We start from the raw sequence: 23,139 nt of genomic DNA on the forward strand, positions 1-23,139 counted from the left end.
AATAGATACAGCTAAAGGGTTGTTTTTAGCTTTGACTTCTCTAGATCCCTTATCTTTAAATTTTTTTATCCCTAAACATTTTTCGGTCTGCAAATTAGGTCCCTCAATATAAATATCAAATATGAAAATATTTAAATGAAAACTCTTTGAGAAAAAGTGGCACGCGTGAATTCAGTTTAACATATTAAAACACCCATAGACGATTTTTTCTCAACTTATAAAACCGGAAGTTCTCAATGGTTTCAAACGAAACTTTAAATATATGATAATTATGACAGTTTTAATATTTTCCTCATTTTAAAAATTTAGTGGTTATTTCAATTTTTAGTTTTTTCATCCCCCCCCCCCTTTCATAGTTTGAAGTCTAATATCTCAAAAACAGCATGAGATAGAAAAAAGTTGTCGCTCACGATTTTGTATATCATACTATGAAGTACAATGTATTTAAATCCAAAATTTCTTAGTTTATAATCAAAAAATAAAATAGATACAAAGGTCCTTTTAAAATTATGTTTTTTGCATGTGTAAACCGGAAGTATATAAACCGGAAGTCCAAAAAGTGACATATGGGAGAACTAAACAATTGCTATAAGAATCTAACATAAAAGTTTTATTATTCTGTTCTGTTTCAAAAATCGCTGACGAAACTTTGTCGAGAAGAATAATAATAATAAAACAGAACAAAAACAATAGGTCTTTTCGACCGAAAGTCGAAAAGCCCTAATTATACAATATTGTATCATAATATACAATACTATACATAACGATATCATGTTACAATATCATAACATAAAATATCAAAACATTGATACAATATCATATCGTATCATATAACTTTTTATAATATTACATATTATATTATATTGTATCATATTAAACAATATTGTTTCATACAATACTATATCATAGAAATCATGTTATATCATTTACCAACAAACACATCTATCTATCAAGCAGGTTTGAGTGAGGTAAGAGATTTCTTTAGCATCCTTGATAATGGAGGTCAGGCTCTGCATCTGAAGCAACCTCTGCGTTTCATTAATAATATAGTTAAATCAACTATGCAAGCTATCATCTATAAAACATGTGACCTGTTAAAAAAAAACTAAACCTCATTCAGCATCCGAAACCTATGGCTCAGATTCAGCATTCAAGCCTGTCAGGTGCATCAGTATACATAAGACGCATCTCCATGCAAGTTTGGTGAAGTTCAGACCAGTAATAACTAAAATATCATCATCAGAGGGCACTAGCAATTAAAACCTTAAATCCTGCTCCAGCATCCGCAACTTATGGCTCAGATTCAACATCCATGCCTGTCAGGTGCATCTGTATCATAAGACACACCATCCATTAAAGTTTGGTGAAGTTAGGACCTGTAATAACTAAGATATATTTTTTAGCATCCTTGATAATGGAGATCAAGCTCTGCATCTGAAGCTTCCTCTGTGATTCATTCATATTACAGTTTCATCAACTATGCAAGTTTGAAATAGTACTGTTATCTATTAAACATGTGACCTGTTCAAAAACATTATCCATATCCAGCATCTGAAACCTATGGCTCAGACTCAGCATTCAAGCCCGTCAGGTGCATCAGTATCATAAGACGCACCATCCATGGAAGTCTGGTGTAGTTAGGACAAGTAATAACTAAGATATAATCATCAGAGGGCACCTGTTTCAAAAACTTTAACCAGCTCTAAAAACCTTAACCTCCTCTAGCATCCGAAACCTATGGCTCAGATTCAGCATTCAAGCCTGTCTGGTGCATCAGTATCATAAGACGCACCATCCATGGAAGTCTGGTGAAGTTATAGGACAAGTAGTAACTAAGATATAATCATCAGAGGGCACCTGCAACAAAAACTTTAACCAGCTCTAAAAACCTTAACCTCCATCAGCATCTGTAACCTATAGCTCAGATTCAGCATCCAAGCCTGCCTGGTGCACCAGTATCATAAGACACACCATCAATGCAAGTTTGGTGAAGTACGGACCAGCAGTAACTTAGATATTGCTATCAAAGGGCACCAGCAACAAAAACCTTAACCTGCTCCAGCATCCCAAACCTATAGCTCAGATTCAGCACTCAAGCCTGTCTGGTGCATCAGTATCATATAACACACCATCCATGCAAGTCTGGTGAAGTATGGACCAGCAGTAACTTAGATATTGCTATCAAAGGGCACCTGCAACAAAAACTTTAACCTGGTCCAACAACCTTAACCTCCTCCAGCATCTGAAATTTAGGACTCAGATTCAGCATCCAAGTCTTTCAAGTTCACAAGTAGGTCCAGATGCATCATCCATGCAAGTTTGGTGAAGATAGGACAAGTAATAGCTTAGATACAGGACCTGCAACAAAAACTTTAACCAGGTCCGAACGCCGACACCGACACCGAGGGTATAGCATAAGCTCCCCCTGACTTCGTCTCGGTGAGCTAATAAAAACTAAATTTTCAGTTGGTGTTCACGGTTAACTTCCAGTTCCCTTTATTTTAGCCCCACCGCCCCCAAACACTTTAAAAACGATTAAAATACATTAGAGCATAAAAGGAACATTTTCTCCCTCCACTACTTATTGTTTTTCATTTTTATAATCCTATAAGTGAAAGAGAAAAAGTGTACACTGTACCTCATTGCACCAGAATGAATGCGCTCAATTCCTCAAATTAAAAACATTGAAAACTTTAATAAACCTTCTCCATTTCAAACGATTGTCGTTTACCAGGCATGAATTCATTTCGTATGATGTTTTATATCCTTACACACTCGACTGATGAATAAACTTTACTGAAAAATGTTGTAACATATGTTAACGAGCTATAATTCAAATCAATGTATTGGCAGGCATGTCGCTCTATTGTACCAAGGCCCACCCATTATTTTCAACTTTACTATATTTAATAAATGTCTACATATAAAGATGATTTAAAGATGATTTACCGTTGCAAAATTGTTTTTAAGAACAACGATAATCCTTTTATCCTCATTATAAAAATTTGTCAGGACTATGGAAACTGTTTAAAAGACGTCGGTTTTATTTACTTGTGTTCGGAAAACTATCAAATATTTGTGTAGATTTTATGCAATTCATCGTTGAAGAAGGGGCACCAGAAAGTAGATGCAGCATATCATTCATTTAGCAAGACATTTCTATTGATAAACCAAAAATTTCAGCGTCAATCGTAAAATTGTAAGCAAGATACATAGCTTTATTTATTAGGAGTTAAAACTCCTGACACTGACTAATACCTACCATTGTTTACTTACTTTAGTAAGCAACAAATATCAAATATACTTGCCATCACCATGTTCATCGTCACCAGAAGCATTTCCTTCCAGATTTAAAACATTACTTTCAGCCAAATTGTCTTCAAATTTTTCTTCATTTTCTTTCACTGTTGATTCTAAAAATTAAAAATTGGTCCATTCAGCAAGGTCAAAGCTCATGCTTTCAAATTTTTATGTTGATGAAATGTTAATAATTTTGTCCAAATACATATGTACTTTGACATGAAACTATAATGGGGTTATTTAAGCTTAAAATGTTCGAAAACAACGTCACTATTTATATCATTATTTATTTTTTAAACATTTCTAATCAACTATTTTAAAACAAGATATCTGTGAGCCAATGCTCACTAGTAATACCCCCGCCATGATGTGAATATGCAAAATAAGCAAAGTCGACATTTAACAGAAAGCTGGCATCCGATTGGTACAGAAATATATCCCACAATATGGCATGCCTAAACAAATAGTGTGTTAAAATTTCAAGCATCTGCGATAAATAGCTGCTGAGAAATCTTTGTGGAAATTTGTTTGAAAATTTTGGCTAAAATAAAAAAAGTACTCATTTAACAGGAAGTTGACGCCCGATTGGTACAAAAATATATCCCACGATATGGCATGCCTATACAAATAGTGTGTTAAAATTTCCAGCATATGCGATAAATAGTTGCTGAGAATTCTTTGACGAAAATTTGTTTGAAAATTTGGGCTAAAAATAAACAAAGTACTCATTAAACAGGAAGTTGACGTCCGATTGGTACAAAAATACATCCCACGATATAGCATGCCTTCACAAATACTGTGTAAAAATTTCAAGCATCTGCGATAAATAGTTGCTGAGAATTCTTTGACGAAAATTTGTTTGAAAATTTTCGTTAAAAAATAAGCAATGTCGTAATTTAACAGGAAGTTGACGTCCGATTGGTACAAAATATATCCCACGATATGGCATGCCTTAAGAAACACTGTGTAAAAATTTCAAGCATCTGCGATAAATAGTTGCTGAGATAAATGCGACAGAAATTTTTGTTACGGATGGACAGACAGACAGACAGACGGACAGACAGACACACAAGGGTAAAACAGTATACCCCCTCTCCTTCGGAGCGGGGGTATAGTAAAAAATGCTAAAAAAAAATCTAAATTTTAGACTACTATTATGCGAACGAAAACATCGTATTTGAAACATTTCCAAGTCCACCGATTTCAGGAATACACATCTTAGTATATGTATAGTCTGGTGTTTCTAAAACACTATTCAAAACCATGTGATGCAGACTTCATTTTTGTTGAAATTTATATAATGCGTGTGTCCTGTTATTTTTTCAATCAAAGTACAAGACCCCCACGAAATAGAACAAGAGGCCCAGGGGCCACATCGCTCACCTGAGCCGTAACTCTGATCAAATTAGCATTACAGTATCGAAATCAAAATATCTTTACAACTAAGTACAGTAGATTCTGCTAAACAAAATTAGAAAATCTGCCAATTTTTATCCACATCTCTTTTGGTAAATATCAAGCCCCTTTTGTTGTTGTACCTCTAAGAAGATTTTTCTCTAATCCTATATACCCCCCTCCCTCCATTTTGTGGCCCCACTTTTCTCTAGGGAATCTTCTTTTACGTTCTACACAAATTTCGGCTTTTCTTTCTCAGCTTCTCTATATATTCCTATATGAAAATTCATCCCCAATTGTGGCCTCAGTGTACCCCAGGACTATGATTTAAACAAACTTGAATCCATACAACCTGGGGATGCTTCCACTCAAATTTGGGCTTTCCTGGCCTAATAGTTTTCAGAAGAAGATTTTTTAAGATTTTCTCTATACATAAAAATTTATCCCTCATTGTGGCCCCGCCCTTCCCCAAGGGACCATGATTTGAACAAACTTGAATCTACACTATCTAAGGATGCTTACATGCCAATTTAAGCTTTCCTAGCCTAATACCGGTAGTTTAAAAAAAACATTTTTAAAAATAATTTTCTTTAAATATTCCTGTATAAAATTCATACCCCAATTGTGGCCCCACCCTACCCCCGGGGACCATGATTTGAATAAACTTGAATCTACATTATCTGAGGATGCTTCCAGTCAAATTTGAGCTTTTCTGGCCTAATAGTTTTTGAGAAAAAGATTTTAAAAGATTTTCTCTATATATTCCTATATAATCAAAGTACTGAAGAACTGACGGGAGTTGATTTTTTCGAAGTTTATTTATTCTAAAATCAATGATATGTTATTCTGCATGACAAATACATGTAGTTTCTAATTTGAACTAGAAAACTGACCAGTCAGGAAGGGCCCCGCTATGACAATTAATATAGAGAAGTAAAAAAAACTTTGAATTCCATCCTCTTTATATTAACAATGATGAAAAATAAATGCCCGGCATAAGATGTAAAGAACTGCAATATATATACATGTAAGATGGTAAAAAAAAATATGAAAATTATAAGTAACAACTTTATCTTTAAAATTTCAAGATAATTCCTGAATGTCCAAAAACTCTAAATAGTAACCTTGTTTCTGCATAAAACAGGGATAACCTCATGTCTTATAAATTTTTTTTATTAAATGTGTATTTAAAAAAGATTTAAACAGGTGTTTTATAAAATGCAAGCCTTCAGTGAATGCAAATACATTGTATCACCCAGGGTTGACCTCAACTTCAAAACAAACATCAGTTGCAGACAAAGGTGTTCATTAATCTTCATATGACAGATAGAGATAAGCCTCTAAATATTCTGCAGCAGGCAAGATAATTAATCCCAGGGGATTAATTGTTCTGCTCTCTCATCCTTTTCTTCTAAATTTACAATAAATTTTTTTTTTTCATAAATGACAGAATGGGGTTATTATCTGATTACCTGTTAAAATTAAGAGCATTAAGGCAGAAAAAAATAAAATAAATAATAAAAAAATAAAATAGTGAAAAGGGATATCTTAATATAAATCTTGATTTTAGAATTTCATAAAAATATCAAAATCCCAAAGGACAAATATTGCACAGCCTTTCAAGTAAAGAGGGATTGTAACATTCTCAGCAGTTCTCTCTCTCTTTGCCCATTCATTCTTATGCATAGTTAAGGAATCTACCCCACCACCCCAGCTCCAAACCAGAAGACATATAGAACCAAACTTAGCATCAAAATATGTATTTCTGCCTACTGAACTACCATACCAAATTTGAACTTGATTGGGCAATCATAAAAAAGTTATTAGACAAAAACAGAAAATTTGTGGACGGAAGAGTGACAGACGGACGGACAGAAGGACGGACGGACAGAGTGATTACTATAGGGCACCCGCAAATCCTTGCGGGGCCCTTTTTCATCAATAATGTCGACAAACCCACATATGAATAATGTTAAATAATATTATAAAGATTTAAAGATAAAGATAAAATTAATTCAAACAACCTATGTATCAGTGATAGAAATTTCTCGAAAATTGTATGGATCCAAGCAATATTACCTCTAGTCTCGTTCAACTAAACGCTCGGCTGACACCGTAAATCTCCGACAAGGATTTACGGAGACAGGCGAGCGTCGAGTTGAATGAGACAATATTGAACTCTGGCGTAGGAATACATACGACTACAAAAAAGATTTAAATTGTTCGTACCATTTAAAATCTGACTATTGTCAAGGTATTTATAAATAAGTTTCCTTGAAAAACAATGCTTTAGCATACATTACTTCGAATTTATCAATTATTTTCAAGAACTAAGTCTTGTCAGCAGCAATGATTTGTGCTGAGGTTCAAACACTGTTTCACTTTCGGTTTGTCTGGGTAACTGCATAGGAGAGTTGATTAAAATCAACTCTCAAAAATCAATTCCCAATTGTGTCCCCGCCATACCCCCCGGGGACCATGATTTGAACAAACTTTAATCTTTACTACCTGAGGATGCTTCCACTCATATTTGAGCTTTCCTGGCCTAATAGTTTTTGAGGAGAAGCTTTTCAAAGATATTCTCTATACATTCATATGTAAAAATCCATTCCCCAATTGTGGCCCCGCCATACCCCCGGGGACTATGATTTGAACAAACTTGAATCGACACTACCTGAGGATGCTTTCATTTTAATTTTAGCTTTTCTGGCCTAATATTTTCTGAGAAGAAGATTTTTTAAAAGATTTTCTCTATATATTCCTATGTAAAACTTTATCCCCCTATTGTGGCCCCACCCTACCCCCAGGAACCATGATTTGAACAAACTTGAATCTACACTACCTGAGGATGCTTTCATTTAAATTTGAGCTTATATGGCCTAATAGTTTTTGAGAAGAAGATTTTATAGATTTTCTCTATATATTCCTATGTAAAACTTGATCCCCCTGTTGTGGCCCCACCCTACCCCCGGGGACCATGATTTAAACAAACTTGAATCTACTCAACCTGAGGATGCTTCCCTTTTAATTTGAGCTTTTCTGGCCAAATCGTTTTTGAGAAGAAGATTTTTTAAAGATTTTAATATATATTCCTATGTAAAACTTGATCCCCCTATTGTGGCCCACCCTACCCATGGGGACCATGATTTGAACAAACTTGAATCTACACTACCTGAGGATGCCTCCACACAAGTTTAAGCTTTTCTGGCCAAATAGTTTTTGAGAAGAAGATTTTTGAAAAATACCAACAAATATTCAATAATCTCAATTAACTCCCCTTTAAAGAGGGCGTGGCCCTTCATCATTTGAACAAACTTGAATCCCTTTCACCCAGTGATGCTTGGGCCAAATTTGGTTGAAATCTGCCCAGTGGTTCTGGAGAAGAAGAAGAAATTGTGAAAAGTTTACAACGACAACGCCGCCGACAACGCCAACGCCAACGACAGACAACGGACAAATTTTGATCAGAAAAGCTCACTTGAGCTTTCAGCTCAGGTGAGTTAAAAAAAACTCTGAAATCAAGAATGACTCAAACTTTGACTTTATAGCTGAAGCAATGGGTAGTTAAATGGTCCTTGAAAAGACGATTTTTAAAGATTTAATATATATATTCCTATGTTAATCTTCGATTCCCCATTGTGGCCCCACCATATCCCTGAGGGTCATGATTTTCACAACTTTGAATCTTCACTACTTGAGGTTGCTTCTAAGTAAGTTTTAGTTTTCCTGGCCTAATGGTTCTTGAGAAGAAGATTTTTGAAAATTTCTTGAAAATTTTCAGTAAATCCTAATCATCTCCCCTTGTAAAAGGGCCTGCTCCCTAGTTTTCACAACTTTGAATCAATTGAGCCTAGGGATGCTTTGTGCCAAGTTTGGTTGAGATTGGTCCAGTGGTTCAGGAGAAGATCTTGAAAATGTGAAAAGCTTACGGACAGACGGACGACAAACAAAATGTGATAAAAATAGCTCACTTGAGCTTTCAGCTCAGGGGAGCTAAAAATCATTTAATCTAAAGGAAGTCTCACTTAAAAACGATTTTTCTGACCCGAAGCCAGTCGCATTAAAAAAATTTTTTTTGCACCAATACGGAGATTCTATGGAATTGTAGCTCTCTGCAGTAAACATCATATATACAAAATTAGAGGGGGCTGCATTATTGCAGCTAAGCATAAGCTATCCCAGACTTCGTCTCAGTGAACAAAAAATGCCTTGCTCAGGGTAGAGCACTCTAATATCTTTCCACCCACAATGATCACAAAGAAGCACTTCATTAATCTGAGATATTGCGGTTTGAGTCATTATTAACCTCAATGTAATCTTTGAGCACATTGCACCTGTCGTTCTTCCTTCAGGACCTAACTTGTGGTATGCTGGTAGCTAACAAAGAATGCCAAGTTCTTATCATACAGTTGAATGCTGAGAGAATTGACTCAGTGGTGTAGGATGATGTGTCTATCGCCGAAGTTTACCCTGTTGACCTGATGCCAACTATCCCTAAGCACTATACAGCAGAACAGGGCCAACATCCCAGCTAGCACACCATCAGAGTACGTGGAATTGTGCCTTTTTATCGTGTTCCTGGCCCATATCATACAGCATATGCGAGATCCGGGGTTTCTTTCTCTTGCCACTTACACTTCGGGTTTGAATGACGTAAAACCTAATGCCATATTTAATGCATTCAAAACTGACATCCCAGGTTATGTGTGCTAGCACTACAAAGATTACTGTGAGGATCTGGATTGAATGTAGAAAAAACTGTATTGTTGTTTATGTAAATAGAAATGTGTTTTTTCATTTAGCCTTATTTTATGAAGAAAAATTAAAGTGTTGTTCAAACAGAACTTCCACACATTTTAAAGAATATTTGACTATGCGTGTTGTGATATTAACGAAATCAAAACTGCTATTATTATGCACAATAATTCAGTAATTTTTCATTTTTATGTTACATATGTATGTTTAGCACAATGTTTTGCTAATTATGACATATCATTCATTTTCAGGGTTATTTAAGCAGTATATGGTCCACTGGAGACACTTTTGGGGGGGTGTTGATAAAAAGTAGGTACTCTATAAATATTTCTTTCACTCATTTACTTAACACATATTTGGTTGTTTTTTTAAAATTATATTACTATATGTTGTAATCTATCATAATATTTTTCATTGATACCTATTGAAATTTAATTTTAAACTGATAAATATTCCTAATTTTAGGCATTGGTTTCTTATCAACTGGACTGCGCCGACTGCCTCTAAATACAAACTGTATCAAAAAGACAGAAAAAAGGGCATGTACTGTGCAAGAAGAATGGTCAATTTCCACAAATTCCACATTATGACTGAATAATACTGAAAATCAGAAAACACACGTATTGTTGAACAGTTTGTCTTGTTTGCTTTTGTTTTTGATTGCAATTTTCTTGCATGTTTACATAGTTATGTTGTATGTTTACATAGTTATGTTGCATGTCAGCATATTTATCTTGCATGTCGACATATTTGATAGAAAAATAACTTGCACACAATGGACAGAGAAACCACCATATGTAACAATTGCCTTTGTCCAGAAAAAATAGGTAAATTTGCCATAATTTAACATAAAATATAAGAGAAGTAAGAACTATAGTAGGAAATCGTATATTCTTTTTCAATATCAAAACGATGTTTACATGCTAATCACAAATCATGCAGCATTGATAAAATGCAAGTCAAGTTTACAGTTATGGCAAAATTCAAATATATCTTCAGTCATTGTTACAGCCACTTTTGGAATTGCAAAGCTTCTTTTTTTTTTGGCGAGGATAATATCGACATGTCTTGTAACTAATGTTATCATGCGAAGTGGCGTCTTCCTTCGTTCAATGAAAAAAAACATGCTTTAAAACTTGTCATTCACCCGACTAAAAAAAAGCGTTTGTGTGCCTCCGATTCAAAGTCACGCCCTAATTTCAAACCCACCGAGATTTTTTGACCACAATGGCTTCCAAAATGGCTATCTTTCAAAACAAGGAACATATTTTAAAGAAAAGCGGTAGATTTTTTTAATAAATGCTGTAGGCGGGAGACAGAGCTAAAAATCGGTAGACTTTTACGTTAATCAGTAAAGTTAACATGTATGGTTCTCCTAACAATGCCAGTTGAGAAGACCACAGTTTAAAGATCATTTAGTGTCCTTAAATGTGTGAAAACATACTGCATTCCACCCTGACTCAAGAAAGATGATCATTAATTGTCTCCTCCATATACACAGAGAAGTAGAAATCAATGCCAATCAGGTCATTGCTGAGTTTGCGTCTTTAAAACACAAAAATTGAAAGCTTGTTTGAATCAATAATTATATATGAACTAACTAAACCACATTGACACTCATGTCTTTTGCTAAAAAAATTACCTACAATGAAATCATTAAAATAAGATGAACAACTCTTAACCCCTTTTCAGTTTTTATATTCATACTAAAATCTGGAAACACAATAAATTTTGAGAGAATGCCTGCTTGTTTGTCCGTAATTTTAATCTGTCTAAACTTAATTTAAAGTCTGCAGATGATTCAAAATTTATAAAAAGTAACGATAATACACTTGATCAAAATTTTGTTATCTAAGGTTCGTATGTTTTATTTTTTAAAAACAGAGCCGTTTCAAAGTGCCATATTTTAATAGTCAAATGCCTTTGGTTTCGGTTGGAGCATCCATGTTTCATATAGAATATACATTCTTTTAAAATTCAACATTTCAAAATCCAGGAGCTTCCGGGAGCTTCGCCCCCTGCACTCCTTGCCAATTTTGAATACACCAAAAAAATTCCTAGCTTCGATGCCACTGGGTATATATGCCCCTATTAATGGTGCTGAAAACTTTTTCTTATGCATGTACCCACTTTCCGTGCACTGATCAAAATAGGGTTACATTTTTACCTCTAACACATTACAAACTGTAAGTGTGTACCTTGGAGAAGTGGATTATCAATACAGCTGGCAAATTGTCCTTCAAATTCAGCATTGGTCCACAATTTAATGTTGGCTAAAAAAAATAAAATATCAAAGTTATAATACAGTCTTTAAGTCAAATATTGAAATGATCAAAGTTTAATATGTAATGAGAATTTTGTATTAAAAATGTAGACTTTAAACTTAATTATCAATAATATACACTGTAATGCTTTCTTTATTAATCAATAAAAGCATGTCAATTCATATTGAGGAATCATTAGAATAATATCGGCACAATCTTCGAGGATTGTGTGGGTACCCCTAAAAAATATATTCCCATCATTAGCATCATTTGATTTTTGCTAATGCTGCCCAAAGTTAATTCTACATTTAATGTTACCTTCAAAACACCTAACCTATGGGCGATAAATAACAAAAGGCCCAGGGGCCACATCGCTCACAATTGCCTTAACTCTGATCAAATTAGCATTACAGTATCGAAATCAAAATATCTTTACAACTAAGTACAGTAGATTTTGCTAAAAAAAAAAATGAAAATTTGCCAATTTTTATCCACATCTTTTTTTTGGTAAATATCAAGCCCCTTTTGTTGTTGTACCTCTAAGAAGATTTTTCTCTAATCCTATATACCCCCCCCCCTCCATTTTGTGGCCCCACTTTTCTCTAGGGAATCATGGTTTCATCAAACTTAAATCTGCATAACCTGAGTTTTAAAACAAAGTACTGAGTTTTGGACTGAAAACTTTCCAAGAATATTTTTAAAGATTTTCTCTATAAATTTCTATGTAAAAATTCAACCCGCCATTGTGGCCCGCTCTACCTCCAGGGACTATGATTTTGCAAACTTGAATTTATACACTACCCGAGGATGCCTCTACACAGTTTTCAGCTTTTCTGGCCAAATATTTTTAAAAAGAAGATTTTTAAAGATTTTCTCTATAAATTCCTATATAAAAATTCATCCCCCACTGTCGCCTCAGTGTACCCCGGGACTATGATTTACACAAACTTGAATCCATACGACCTTGGGATGCTTCCACTCAAATTTGGGCTTTCCTGGCCTAATAGTTTTCAGACTGATTTTTAAAGATTTTCTCTATATATAAAAATTTATCCCCCATTGTGGCCCCGCCCTACCCCAAGGGACTATGATTTGAACAAAATTGAATTTACACTACCTAAGGATGCTTACATGCCAATTTGAGCTTTCCTAGCCTAATACTGGAAGTTTAAAAACAATTTTTTTAAAGATTTTCTCTAAATATTCCTGTATAAAAATTCATACCCCAATTGTGGCCCCACCCTACCCCCGGGGGCCATGATTTAAACAAACTTGAATCTACATTACCTGAGGATGCTTCCAATTAAATTTGAGTTTTCTGGCCTAATAGTTTGTGAAAAATAGATTTTTAAAGATTTTATCTATATATTCCTATGTAAAACTTGATCACCCTGTTGTGGCCCCACCCTACCCCCGGGGACCATGATTTGAACAAACTTGAATCTACACTACCTGAGGATGCCTCCACACAAGTTTAAGCTTTTCTGGCCAAATAGTTTTTGAGAAGAAGATTTTTGAAAAATATCAACAAATATTCAATAATCTCAATTAACTTCCCGTTAAAGAGGGCGTGGCCCTTCATTTGAACAAACTTGAATCCCTTTCACCCAGTGATGCTTGGGCCAAATTTGGTTGAAATCTGCCCAGTGGTTCTGGAGAAGAAGAATAGTTTGTGAAAAATAGATTTTTAAAGATTTTATCTATATATTCCTATGTAAAACTTGATCACCCTGTTGTGGCCCCACCCTACCCCCGGGGACCATGATTTGAACAAACTTGAATCTACACTACCTGAGGATGCCTCCACACAAGTTTAAGCTTTTCTGGCCAAATAGTTTTTGAGAAAAAGATTTTTGAAAAATACCAACAAATTTTCAATAATTCTCTAATGACCCCCCCCCCCCTTAATTTACATGTAGTTTACATTATTTAATGAAAATATTTGTTTTCAAAAACCTGTATTTAGAAATTTATCAACATTACCATCTGCTTTTTCATTCATTTTCTGTAGATATTCCTCCAATGTTTTGGCTTTTTCTTCAAGGCTTTTGTGTTTATCTTCTATTTCATCCATTTTAAACGTAGACATATGTAAATTTCCACAGGACTTCCTATTGATGATTTTTTGTTTAATACTTTTCAATTTGTATTCAAGACGATGTCCATCTCCTCCAAAATAATAAAACACTTTTCTTTCCAGGTCATTTTTCAATTTTTTCACACATTTCTTTCTATCAAAAAGGGTCAGCTAAAATGCAAAACAAACATGCTGTATTAATTAAAAATAAATATTCAAGCCCCAAAATAATAGGGATGGCCATATTTGACATGGATATCAAAAAAATTTTTTTATATTAAATTGTACATAAAAATGATCTAAAAAATCCATCAGATCAAGTTGCCAACCTGTCCAATTCTTATACTTTGTTAATATGCTACTGTAACAGCTATAAATATACATGTATAGCTAGGGAAATATTTTTATCCTTGTGCGAAGCCAAATTGACTATCGTTTGGTCACACCGATCAACTTAAATATTTTTCGCTGATTTCTCGTAACAAATTGAATAGAAATCAAAACATTTTATTGAATTTTTCTTCAGTCTGCAGTTTTTGGACTATGAATGAAAATAACAGGTTTCATTGCTCAACATGTTTGATCTATAAGTTGCATGTGCTCTTTTCCATTGTTATCACTGGTGTATCTTTTTAAGCTGCTAATAACTGATCTCTTTTGATTAACTTAAGAAGACATGTACTAGTATCTCAGAAGAACAGTTTTTGCTTCTCTAAATCAATTACATGTATCTATTGGATTAAATGTTTGTATAATCAATAAGAGGCCCATGGGTCACATCACTCACTTGATCAACAATAGACATAGTCATCACATACTGAGCATTGCAGTTTTCAAGAAACTCAAAATGCTGTTTATATGTGGGATATAAACCTAAATCAAACTTTGAATCACTTGTAATGCCCAAAACTGTACAGGGGCCAAAGTCTGAACAATTTTGAAGAACCAACAATGTGTCAAAATGCTTGCCAATGAGTAAAACAATGAAAAAATGACAATAACAAACTGTCAACCATCTCAAAAATCCAAAAAACAAATACAAATTCAAAGCAGAGCAACACAGACCTCTAAAAAGATAGAGTTAGGATCAGGTGTCATGGAGGAGTGTTCATCCTATGCTAACCGGTCACACCCGCTGTGTGTTCTTTGTCGTAATCGGGGAAAAGCAGAAAAATCCTTAGACAATTAGGTGATTAATTATGGTCTAACAATTAGTATGAAAACCGTCAGTCAGCATGCGACCCAATGGAAGATTGTATTTGCTGACAAGGTCGTCGATCAACCATAGAACTTACGAAAAGATGACTTCAAACGAGACTGCATGTTGATAGTCTTGTTTTATCAACTTGTCAGTAGCTTGCCTCGCCTTAGAAACTGTTTATATATTATTATAACCATTGTGTATCAAATTAACCAAGAGACAAAAACACCATATGCAGGTGAAGAAGGTATACTGCTACAAGGAAAGTTGACTATAGAAAAATTTAAGTCATCACGTCTATCATAAAGTTTTATTGTTAGGTTACCAACTTTGAAACTACACTACCTGAAGATACTTCCACACAAGTTTCAGCTTTCCTGGCCATATGATTCTCGAGGAGAAGATTTTTTTTAATTTCTTAAAAGTTTTCAATAATTTCTTATTAACTCCCCTTGAAAAAGGGTGTGGTCCTTAATTTTAACTTTGAATCCCCTTTGCCTTAGGATGCTTTGTGCCAAGTAGTTCTTGAGAAGATGTTGAAAATGTGATAAGTTTACTGACAGACAAATGACAGACAAATTGTGAACAGAAAAGCTTACTTGAGCTTTCAGCTCAAATGAGCTAAAAAAAGAGGCCCAAAGGCCTTATCATCACCTGAGTAACTGCAGTGTGGCTTTTTAAATGCTTATTTATGTGCATGATTATTACAAGGCTAATGAAATCATTTTTAATATTCGGGATAATTAAATCCAATAAACTTTCAAAATTCTAACAAAAAATATCTACAAGAGGTCCTCAGGCTTTGATGGTCACCTGAGTCTCATATCCCTCAGATTGACATGTCAGACAGTCTAATGTTTGCATTTTAAGTTTAAAGGGGAATAATCACGATTTTGGTCAAATTCTATTTTTATGTTTTTACTATTTACAATGCTTTAGAAATGCATTTCAGAATCTAATGATAAAATAAAATTAGAGAGTCACTCGTAGAGTTATAAGCAAGATACTAGGCTCACAATTCTTTGTCATGTAAACAATTAGGCTTATATACCCTGTTTTTGTTTACATTGGTTCAATATACCAGTAAAAAATCTTTTTTGAGTTTATTTGTCTATCTTTTTATTTATTTTAAGCATAGATATACAGCTCCTAACATTTAATACATTCGTTTTAGGTTCAAAACTGAAATTTTTACTTCAACGTTCAAAATGTTAAAGAAACGATTTGTTTACATACAGAAGAATTTCAAGCTCTGTAACTCGCTTATTACTCAACAAATAACACTCAAATTTCGGTTGCCTATTAAAAATGCCTTTCTGAAGCATTGTAAATATTAAAATCAGAAAAATAATTTTTGACCAAAATCCTGACCATGCCTCTTTAAGGTGCTTCACTTCATCTTGAAATAGTTTCTCAAATCAGCAGAAAATTACTTGATTATGATAGGAAGCATGATGGATAAGAAGTATATATGTAAAATAGGCGAAAAAATGTGCAATTTTAGATAAAAAATGATATTTTCAAAAATTTCATGCAGTAAACATAAACAAAAGCCCCAGGTGGATTCGAACTCATGACCTGCGGTTCACAAGCCTGATACTTCAACCACTGAGCTATGATGATATACATCTGAATCGATTGATTCAAACAGTTTAATAAAACATTTAAATCGCCATCTTGTGACGTAGTGTCTTAAAAAGTATAAGTCTCGGTGTAGTGAAGTACTTTGATTTTGAAGTCTAAACCTTAATCTGAGACTCCTCTGACTGCTACCCTGCTTTCATTGTTTCATAAAATGGGGGATTGAGAGTTCAAGAGTTGGAGGAATCTAAACCTTAGCTCCAGGGGCCAAAATTTTTGGTAATAAGAGACCTCAGGCCCTTAATTAATGGTCAATCTTTTATTATATTCACAGTTTTATTTACAATGCACACAAAATGAATACAGCTTATTTCTTCAAGTATACAATGTACAGGATATTAAAGTAGATTTCTTAAAATAGAACATAATTATATTTAATTCAGTATTGCCAAGTGACAAATTATCATATTTAAGTTAAAATTGTTAATGGATGCCAAGTGACAAATTATCATGTATAAGTTCAAATTGTTCATGGAGGGCACACAGCAATTATCCTCAGTAAAATTACATGTTCGATATATGGCCATATCCCCCCACCCCCCATAACAAGCTTGAATTTCACAATTTAACTTCAGGACATAATGAACATAATAACAGCGCATCCCCTCCAGAATGAAATATTGTGCGGGGAAATGCATTATTCGGGAATATACAAGTAGCTGAAGAGTCTTCTTAATCCATGTTGAATTAAAATATTTCATTTATTCCTATCCCTATGAACGCTCTGGGGTGTATCCATTTACATGGTTGTATAATTCCTCCCATTACTAGCAAAAACACACCATAAATGTTTTAAAATTAAGTAATATAGTTTTATTCTCTTAATTCAGTGATAAACATTACATATTTAGACACTGTAGGCAAATTTAAGTTTCATATTGAATATCACAGAAACATTTACCAATGATCTGGCAATTTACAGTCTGAATGAATTTATTCGGCCATATTGGCCCCACCCTTGTGTCTCAACGCCAGACACAGGGACCATGCATTTCATAATTTTGGTAAAGGCCTTCATGGACATCATAATCATGCATTTAGTTTTTTAAAAATATATATGGGAGTAGAGAAGAAGATAATCTAAGATTTAATACATTTTTACTATATGGCCATATTGGCCCCACCCTAGAGCCAGAACCCTGACCCTGGGGCCATGAATTTCACAATTTCGGTAGAGGGCTTCAGGGATATCATAATCATGCATTTAGTTTTTAACAAATATATATGGGAGTAGAGAAGAAGATTTTATAAGATTTAATACATTTTTACTATATGACCCAGGGACCATGAATTTCATAATTTTGGTAGAGGACTTCATGGACATCATAACCATGCATTTACTGAACCCTGACCCAGGGGTAATGAATTTTCCAATTTTGGTAAAGGGCCTCATGGACATCATAACCATGCACTTACATACATGTTAACCTCCAGTGATGAAAAATAGGTAGGTTTTGAACTGAAAAGCGGTAGCACCTTGCGCAGCCTTTTTCGCTTATATTTCAATGTACAGATTTTCAAGACAATTTTAGTAATATCAACATAAGCAATAAAAATGTTTGCATGCATTCACCATTATATTGATTACCAGTAAGCTATTTTTTAGGAAAAAATATTGAGTGCAAAGACTTTAACAATTGCCTTTGTTAAAAAAAAATTGGTTAAGTTGCCAAAAAGTAACATATAAGAGAAGTAAGAACTAGTAGGAAATCGTATATTCTTTTCCAATATCAAAACGATGTTCACATGCACATCACAAATCATGCTGCATTCAATAAACTGGAGGTTAAGTTATGGCCAAGTTAAAAGATATATTCAGTCATCGTTAAATTAAGCAATGTGTGGAATTGCAAAGCTTCTTTTTCCTTTGCGAGGATAATATCGGCATGTCTTGTAACTTATGTAATCACAGGAAGAGGCTTCTTTCATCGTTCAATGCAAATCACATGCTTGAAAACCTGTCATTCAAGCGACTTCATAAAGCGTTTGTGTGCCTCTGAATCAAAGTCATGCGCTAATTTCAAACCCGACGAGATTTTTTGACCACAATGGCTTCCAAAATGGCTATGTATCAAAACAAGGAACATATTTTGAAGAAAAGCTGTAGATTTTTTAATAAAAGCGTTAGGCGGGAGATAGAGCTAAAAAGTGGTAGACTTCCGCGTAAATCGGTAGATCTAGAGTTAACATGTATGGCATTTAGTTTTACTAAAAATATATGGGAGTAAAGAAGATTTCTAAGATTTAATGTTTTTACTACATTGTATTTAGCCATATTTGCCCTGTCCAGAGAAGGGCCTGAATCCCTGACCCAGGAACCATGAATTTCACAATTTTGGTAGATGGCCTCACGGACATCATAATCATGCATTTAGTTTTTCTCAGATATATATGGGAGTAGAGAAGATTTTAAAGATTTAATACATTTTTACCATATTGGCCCAACCCTACGGCCAGAACCCCTGATCCAGGGATCATGAATTTCATATCATTAAATCATGCATTTAGTTTTTCCTTCACATGTGTGGGAGTAGAGATAAGATTTTTGAAAAATTGGCTTTTTTTTGCATATTTGGCCCCACCTATGGTGCCCCAGGGGGTGGTAGAGCCATGAATTTTACAATCTAGATTCCTCTTACCAAAGAAACGCTTCACACCAAAAATGGTGACAAATGGCCTTGTATTTTTCAAGAAGATAAAATTGTTAACCTAGACGCACGACAGATTACCAACAATGACGGGCGAAGACCAATTGCAATAGGTCATCTGAGTGAAAAATTCTACAGAAGCATAACATACAGTGACATAACATATTTTTCAGAAATTAGGTCGATACTTTTTTTGCCTGGCACATGAACTTCACCCTATTTATCTCTTTGCCCTATTTAAGTTATTTTTTTAAATTTGATATGAAAGAACTAGATATGATATTTGTCAAATTTGACCCCTTCAATTCGCCATTTTTTAAAGTGTTTCAGGGAAATTAATCTGTTGTGTTATTTTTTAGAAGATTTGACATTATATACATGTTTATCCCCTATTTATTTGATTTATATACACTCACTGGCAGTATATGAGGTCAGATGTTTTTACAATTCAATCAAAATCAGTCAAAAATTGACATTTTTCTTTTCTTTTTTTCAAATGGGAAGTAAAGAGCGATTCTTTGAACAAGAACGAACTTTTTGTCACTAAAGGGTACTGGAGAGAAACATCTTTGGTGAAAATATTTTGTTTGTTCAAATAATCGCTCAAAGTTTTATTGAAGTAAAAATGCTTGAAAACAAGCCATTTTATGCTAAAAATTTGAAAATGGTGGGAAAAGGTACATTTTATGATGTCACATTTTTAGATTGTAGACACTTACAATCAAAATCAAAATTATGAAAAAACTTAGAATGTACATTTATACATACTCAGTATAAAACAAAGATTTACAGTAAATTGACGATGTTCATTTAAGGGGGCCATTTTAGGCTCAAACTAGGTGTGTGCAATATTACCGGCATATTGATATATTGCGGTTTAATCCTTGCTGACAATATATCATGATATTAAAATCAAATACCGGTATTTTACGATACATATGAATATATAAGAAAAAAATAAAATTTTAAATAAACAGCTGATATAAACTAAATAAAGTGTTTAAAACTCGCCCTAACACCAACAAGGCACCGGATGTAAATTTAATGTAACGATAGTAACCATGTTTGTGTATGGTAGGCATGTGTGAATACGGAACAGGATCAGGTTATTAATTCAATTCATTATTTTTTCTTATGGACGTAAAAAAGAAAACATTAGGAAAATATAAAGATTCACTTAAATGTTAATCATTACCTGATTGGGATTTTTTTCATCTGAGTCGAAGTTATATTAATTTTTCTTGGGAAACGGAAATTTATCGTTCCAGTTGGAATAGTATTTAAACACTGTTTATTCAAAATGGCTGACAATTACGAAACAACTATGTGATTTGTGAGCAAATTCTCGTGGAAATATTCCTTTGTTTATTTCTACAGACTTTTTAGTAAAATTAATTAATAAGTATTGTAAATAGTTGTTATGTTTTTTATCCCCTCGTGCAACTAGTTGGGAAGGGGATATAGCATTGCTGCTATATATGCATGTGTGTCTACTTCAGCTTGTTAAGCGGGCAAGATATTAAATCCGATTTACATCGAATTTTTCCCATATTACCATACTTAGAATGGAACTAACATTAGTCCAGTTTTAAGGAGATGAATACTTGTGTCATATTTCATTTTTACTCTGAAGTTATTTGCATAATTATATGTTTAATGTATGCCCTGTTCTACCACAAATATTTTGTTCTCCTCAATTACATTGATTATTCCCAAATAATGCATCTCCCACATAATGATTCATGTCGCTAGGGGCCACTAAGCGGTGCCCTTGTTAAATTTAAACTGATGTGATATACATGTATACATACATCTTACAACACACACATTAGAACCTAATTAAAATGTTACATAGTAATTGAAACCCCTAGATTTTGATCACATTTCTTAATTCATTTATAAAATTATCAAAGTTAATGTCTTTGCAATATATATTGCAATATATCGCAATATTCAGAGTATGATGTTGCAATATATCGCAATATGGTTTCCACTGGCAATACCCAACTCTAGCTCAAACCATATATAGTCCTTTGCAAAAATTAATGCAAACTAAAACTAATAAAATCATGAGAGTTTACAATAACACTGCTTGAATTTCTGTCTAAAAAAAATTATGAATTTTTATCAATATACTGTAGTAATTATCATAACAAATTAATTAAATGTAAATAAAATTATTTCTTTTTACATTTCTTACTTCGATCACTAAGACTGAATCATTTTTCGATCATTATTATCCCCTAGCTCACGCCACTTGTTCCGAAGGGGATATGGCATCGCTGCTGTGCGTGTTTATGTATGTATGTGTGTGTGTTCAGCTTGGAAGCAAGTTTAAAAGAAAACCCTTGCACGGATATTAATCAAACTTCGTACACTTATTTTGGCATGGTCAAAGGACAAAGCCGTGTAATTTTCAAGTCAATTAGTTGAGTACTTTTTAATATATCGTTAAAATAACACAATTTTAAACAGAAATTTTATGTACGACTTGACAATAACTACTTCCGCTTCACTTCTGTGAAACTAAAGTGAAAGTAAGCAGTTCAAATCAACAACTTGATATTTTTGGATTTAGATCTAGTAAAGGTTAAGAAAAAGTAGTTTTTGTAGTAATGGAGGGTTCAAGTAGAATGTGGTTTCCTCAATTACATACTATATATTCCTGAATAACAAGAGGCTAAATGGACCACATCGCTGACCAGAGCAACACTGGCTTTTTATGGGCATTCAAAGGATATTGTGCCATATGGCCCCTCGATAGATTAACAAAAAATATGTGAATTTTACACTTATTTTTGCATATACTTAATCTTTGACATATTTACCTTTCTGGAATACCATTTTTACCGAAAATAAGATCATATGCAATATAAATAACTAAATTTTCATTTGTTGTTCACGGTTAACTTCTGAGTTCCCTTTATTTTACCACCCCCCCCCCATCACTTTATAAAACGATTAAATTACATGAGAGCATAAAGGTACATTTTCTCCTTCCACTACTTACTTATAAAGCTATTGTATTTTATTTTCAAAAATCCTATATGTGAAAGAGGAAAAGTGTACCTCGATGCACCAGAATGAATGCCCTCAATTCCTTAAATTAAAAATATTGAAAATTTTAATTGGCCTCCTCCATTATTAACGATTGTCGTTTACCAGGCATGAATTCATTTCGTATGACGTTTCATATCCTTACTCATTTGACTGATGAATAAACTTAACTGAAAAATATTGTCACATATGTTAAAGAGCTATAATTCAAATCAATGTATTGGCAGGCATGTCTCTCTATTGTACCAAGGCCCATCCATTATTTTCATCTTTATTAAAAAACAACAAATGTCTACAAACAAAGATGATTTTCTGTTGCAATATTTTTTTTAAAAACAACGATAATGCTTTTATTCTCATAATAGTAATGTGTCAGCCAACTATGGAAACTGTTTTAAAGACGTTTTTATTTACTTGTGTTCGAAAAACTATCATAAACATTTGTGTAGAGTTTATGGAATTCATTATTTAAGAAGAGGCACCAGAAAGTAGTTACAGCATAACATCCTTTTAGCAAGACATTTCTATTGATCAACCAAAATTTCAGCGTCAATCGTAGAATTATAAGCAAGATACATAGCTTGGTTTGAGTCAAGTTTTTGTTCACTTGAGGTTATTTAATTCAACTGTATTTCCTAATCAGTATAGCTGCATTTAAAATATAAACGAACTACGGCATGACCTCAGCTTTGTGTACAAACATACAGTAGCATTGAGCGCAAAGCTCTGTATCTTGCTTATAACTCGAAGTTTGACTCTCAGGTTAGTATAGAAATAGTAACAGAAAGAACAAGAGCGTAC

General features: G+C 33.7%; 1 protein-coding gene across 3 annotated transcripts in view; it reads right to left on the minus strand.

The window, feature by feature from the left end:
* LOC105321734 (uncharacterized) overlaps positions 1-23,139 on the minus strand; it is a 124,748-nt gene that overhangs the window by 24,249 nt on the left and 77,360 nt on the right. For all 3 annotated transcript variants that reach the window (XM_066069435.1, XM_066069434.1, XM_066069436.1), the window contains 3 exons: positions 13,698-13,962; positions 11,649-11,723; positions 3,309-3,413 (listed from right to left, as the gene is read on the minus strand). In XM_066069435.1, the coding sequence (XP_065925507.1) occupies positions 3,309-3,413; positions 11,649-11,723; positions 13,698-13,962 (445 nt within the window). The remainder of the gene's footprint in view (positions 1-3,308; positions 3,414-11,648; positions 11,724-13,697; positions 13,963-23,139) is intronic.

Source organism: Magallana gigas, chromosome 8, assembly GCF_963853765.1.
Source record: "Magallana gigas chromosome 8, xbMagGiga1.1, whole genome shotgun sequence".
In the NCBI taxonomy this organism is placed as follows: Eukaryota; Metazoa; Mollusca; class Bivalvia; order Ostreida; family Ostreidae; genus Magallana; species Magallana gigas.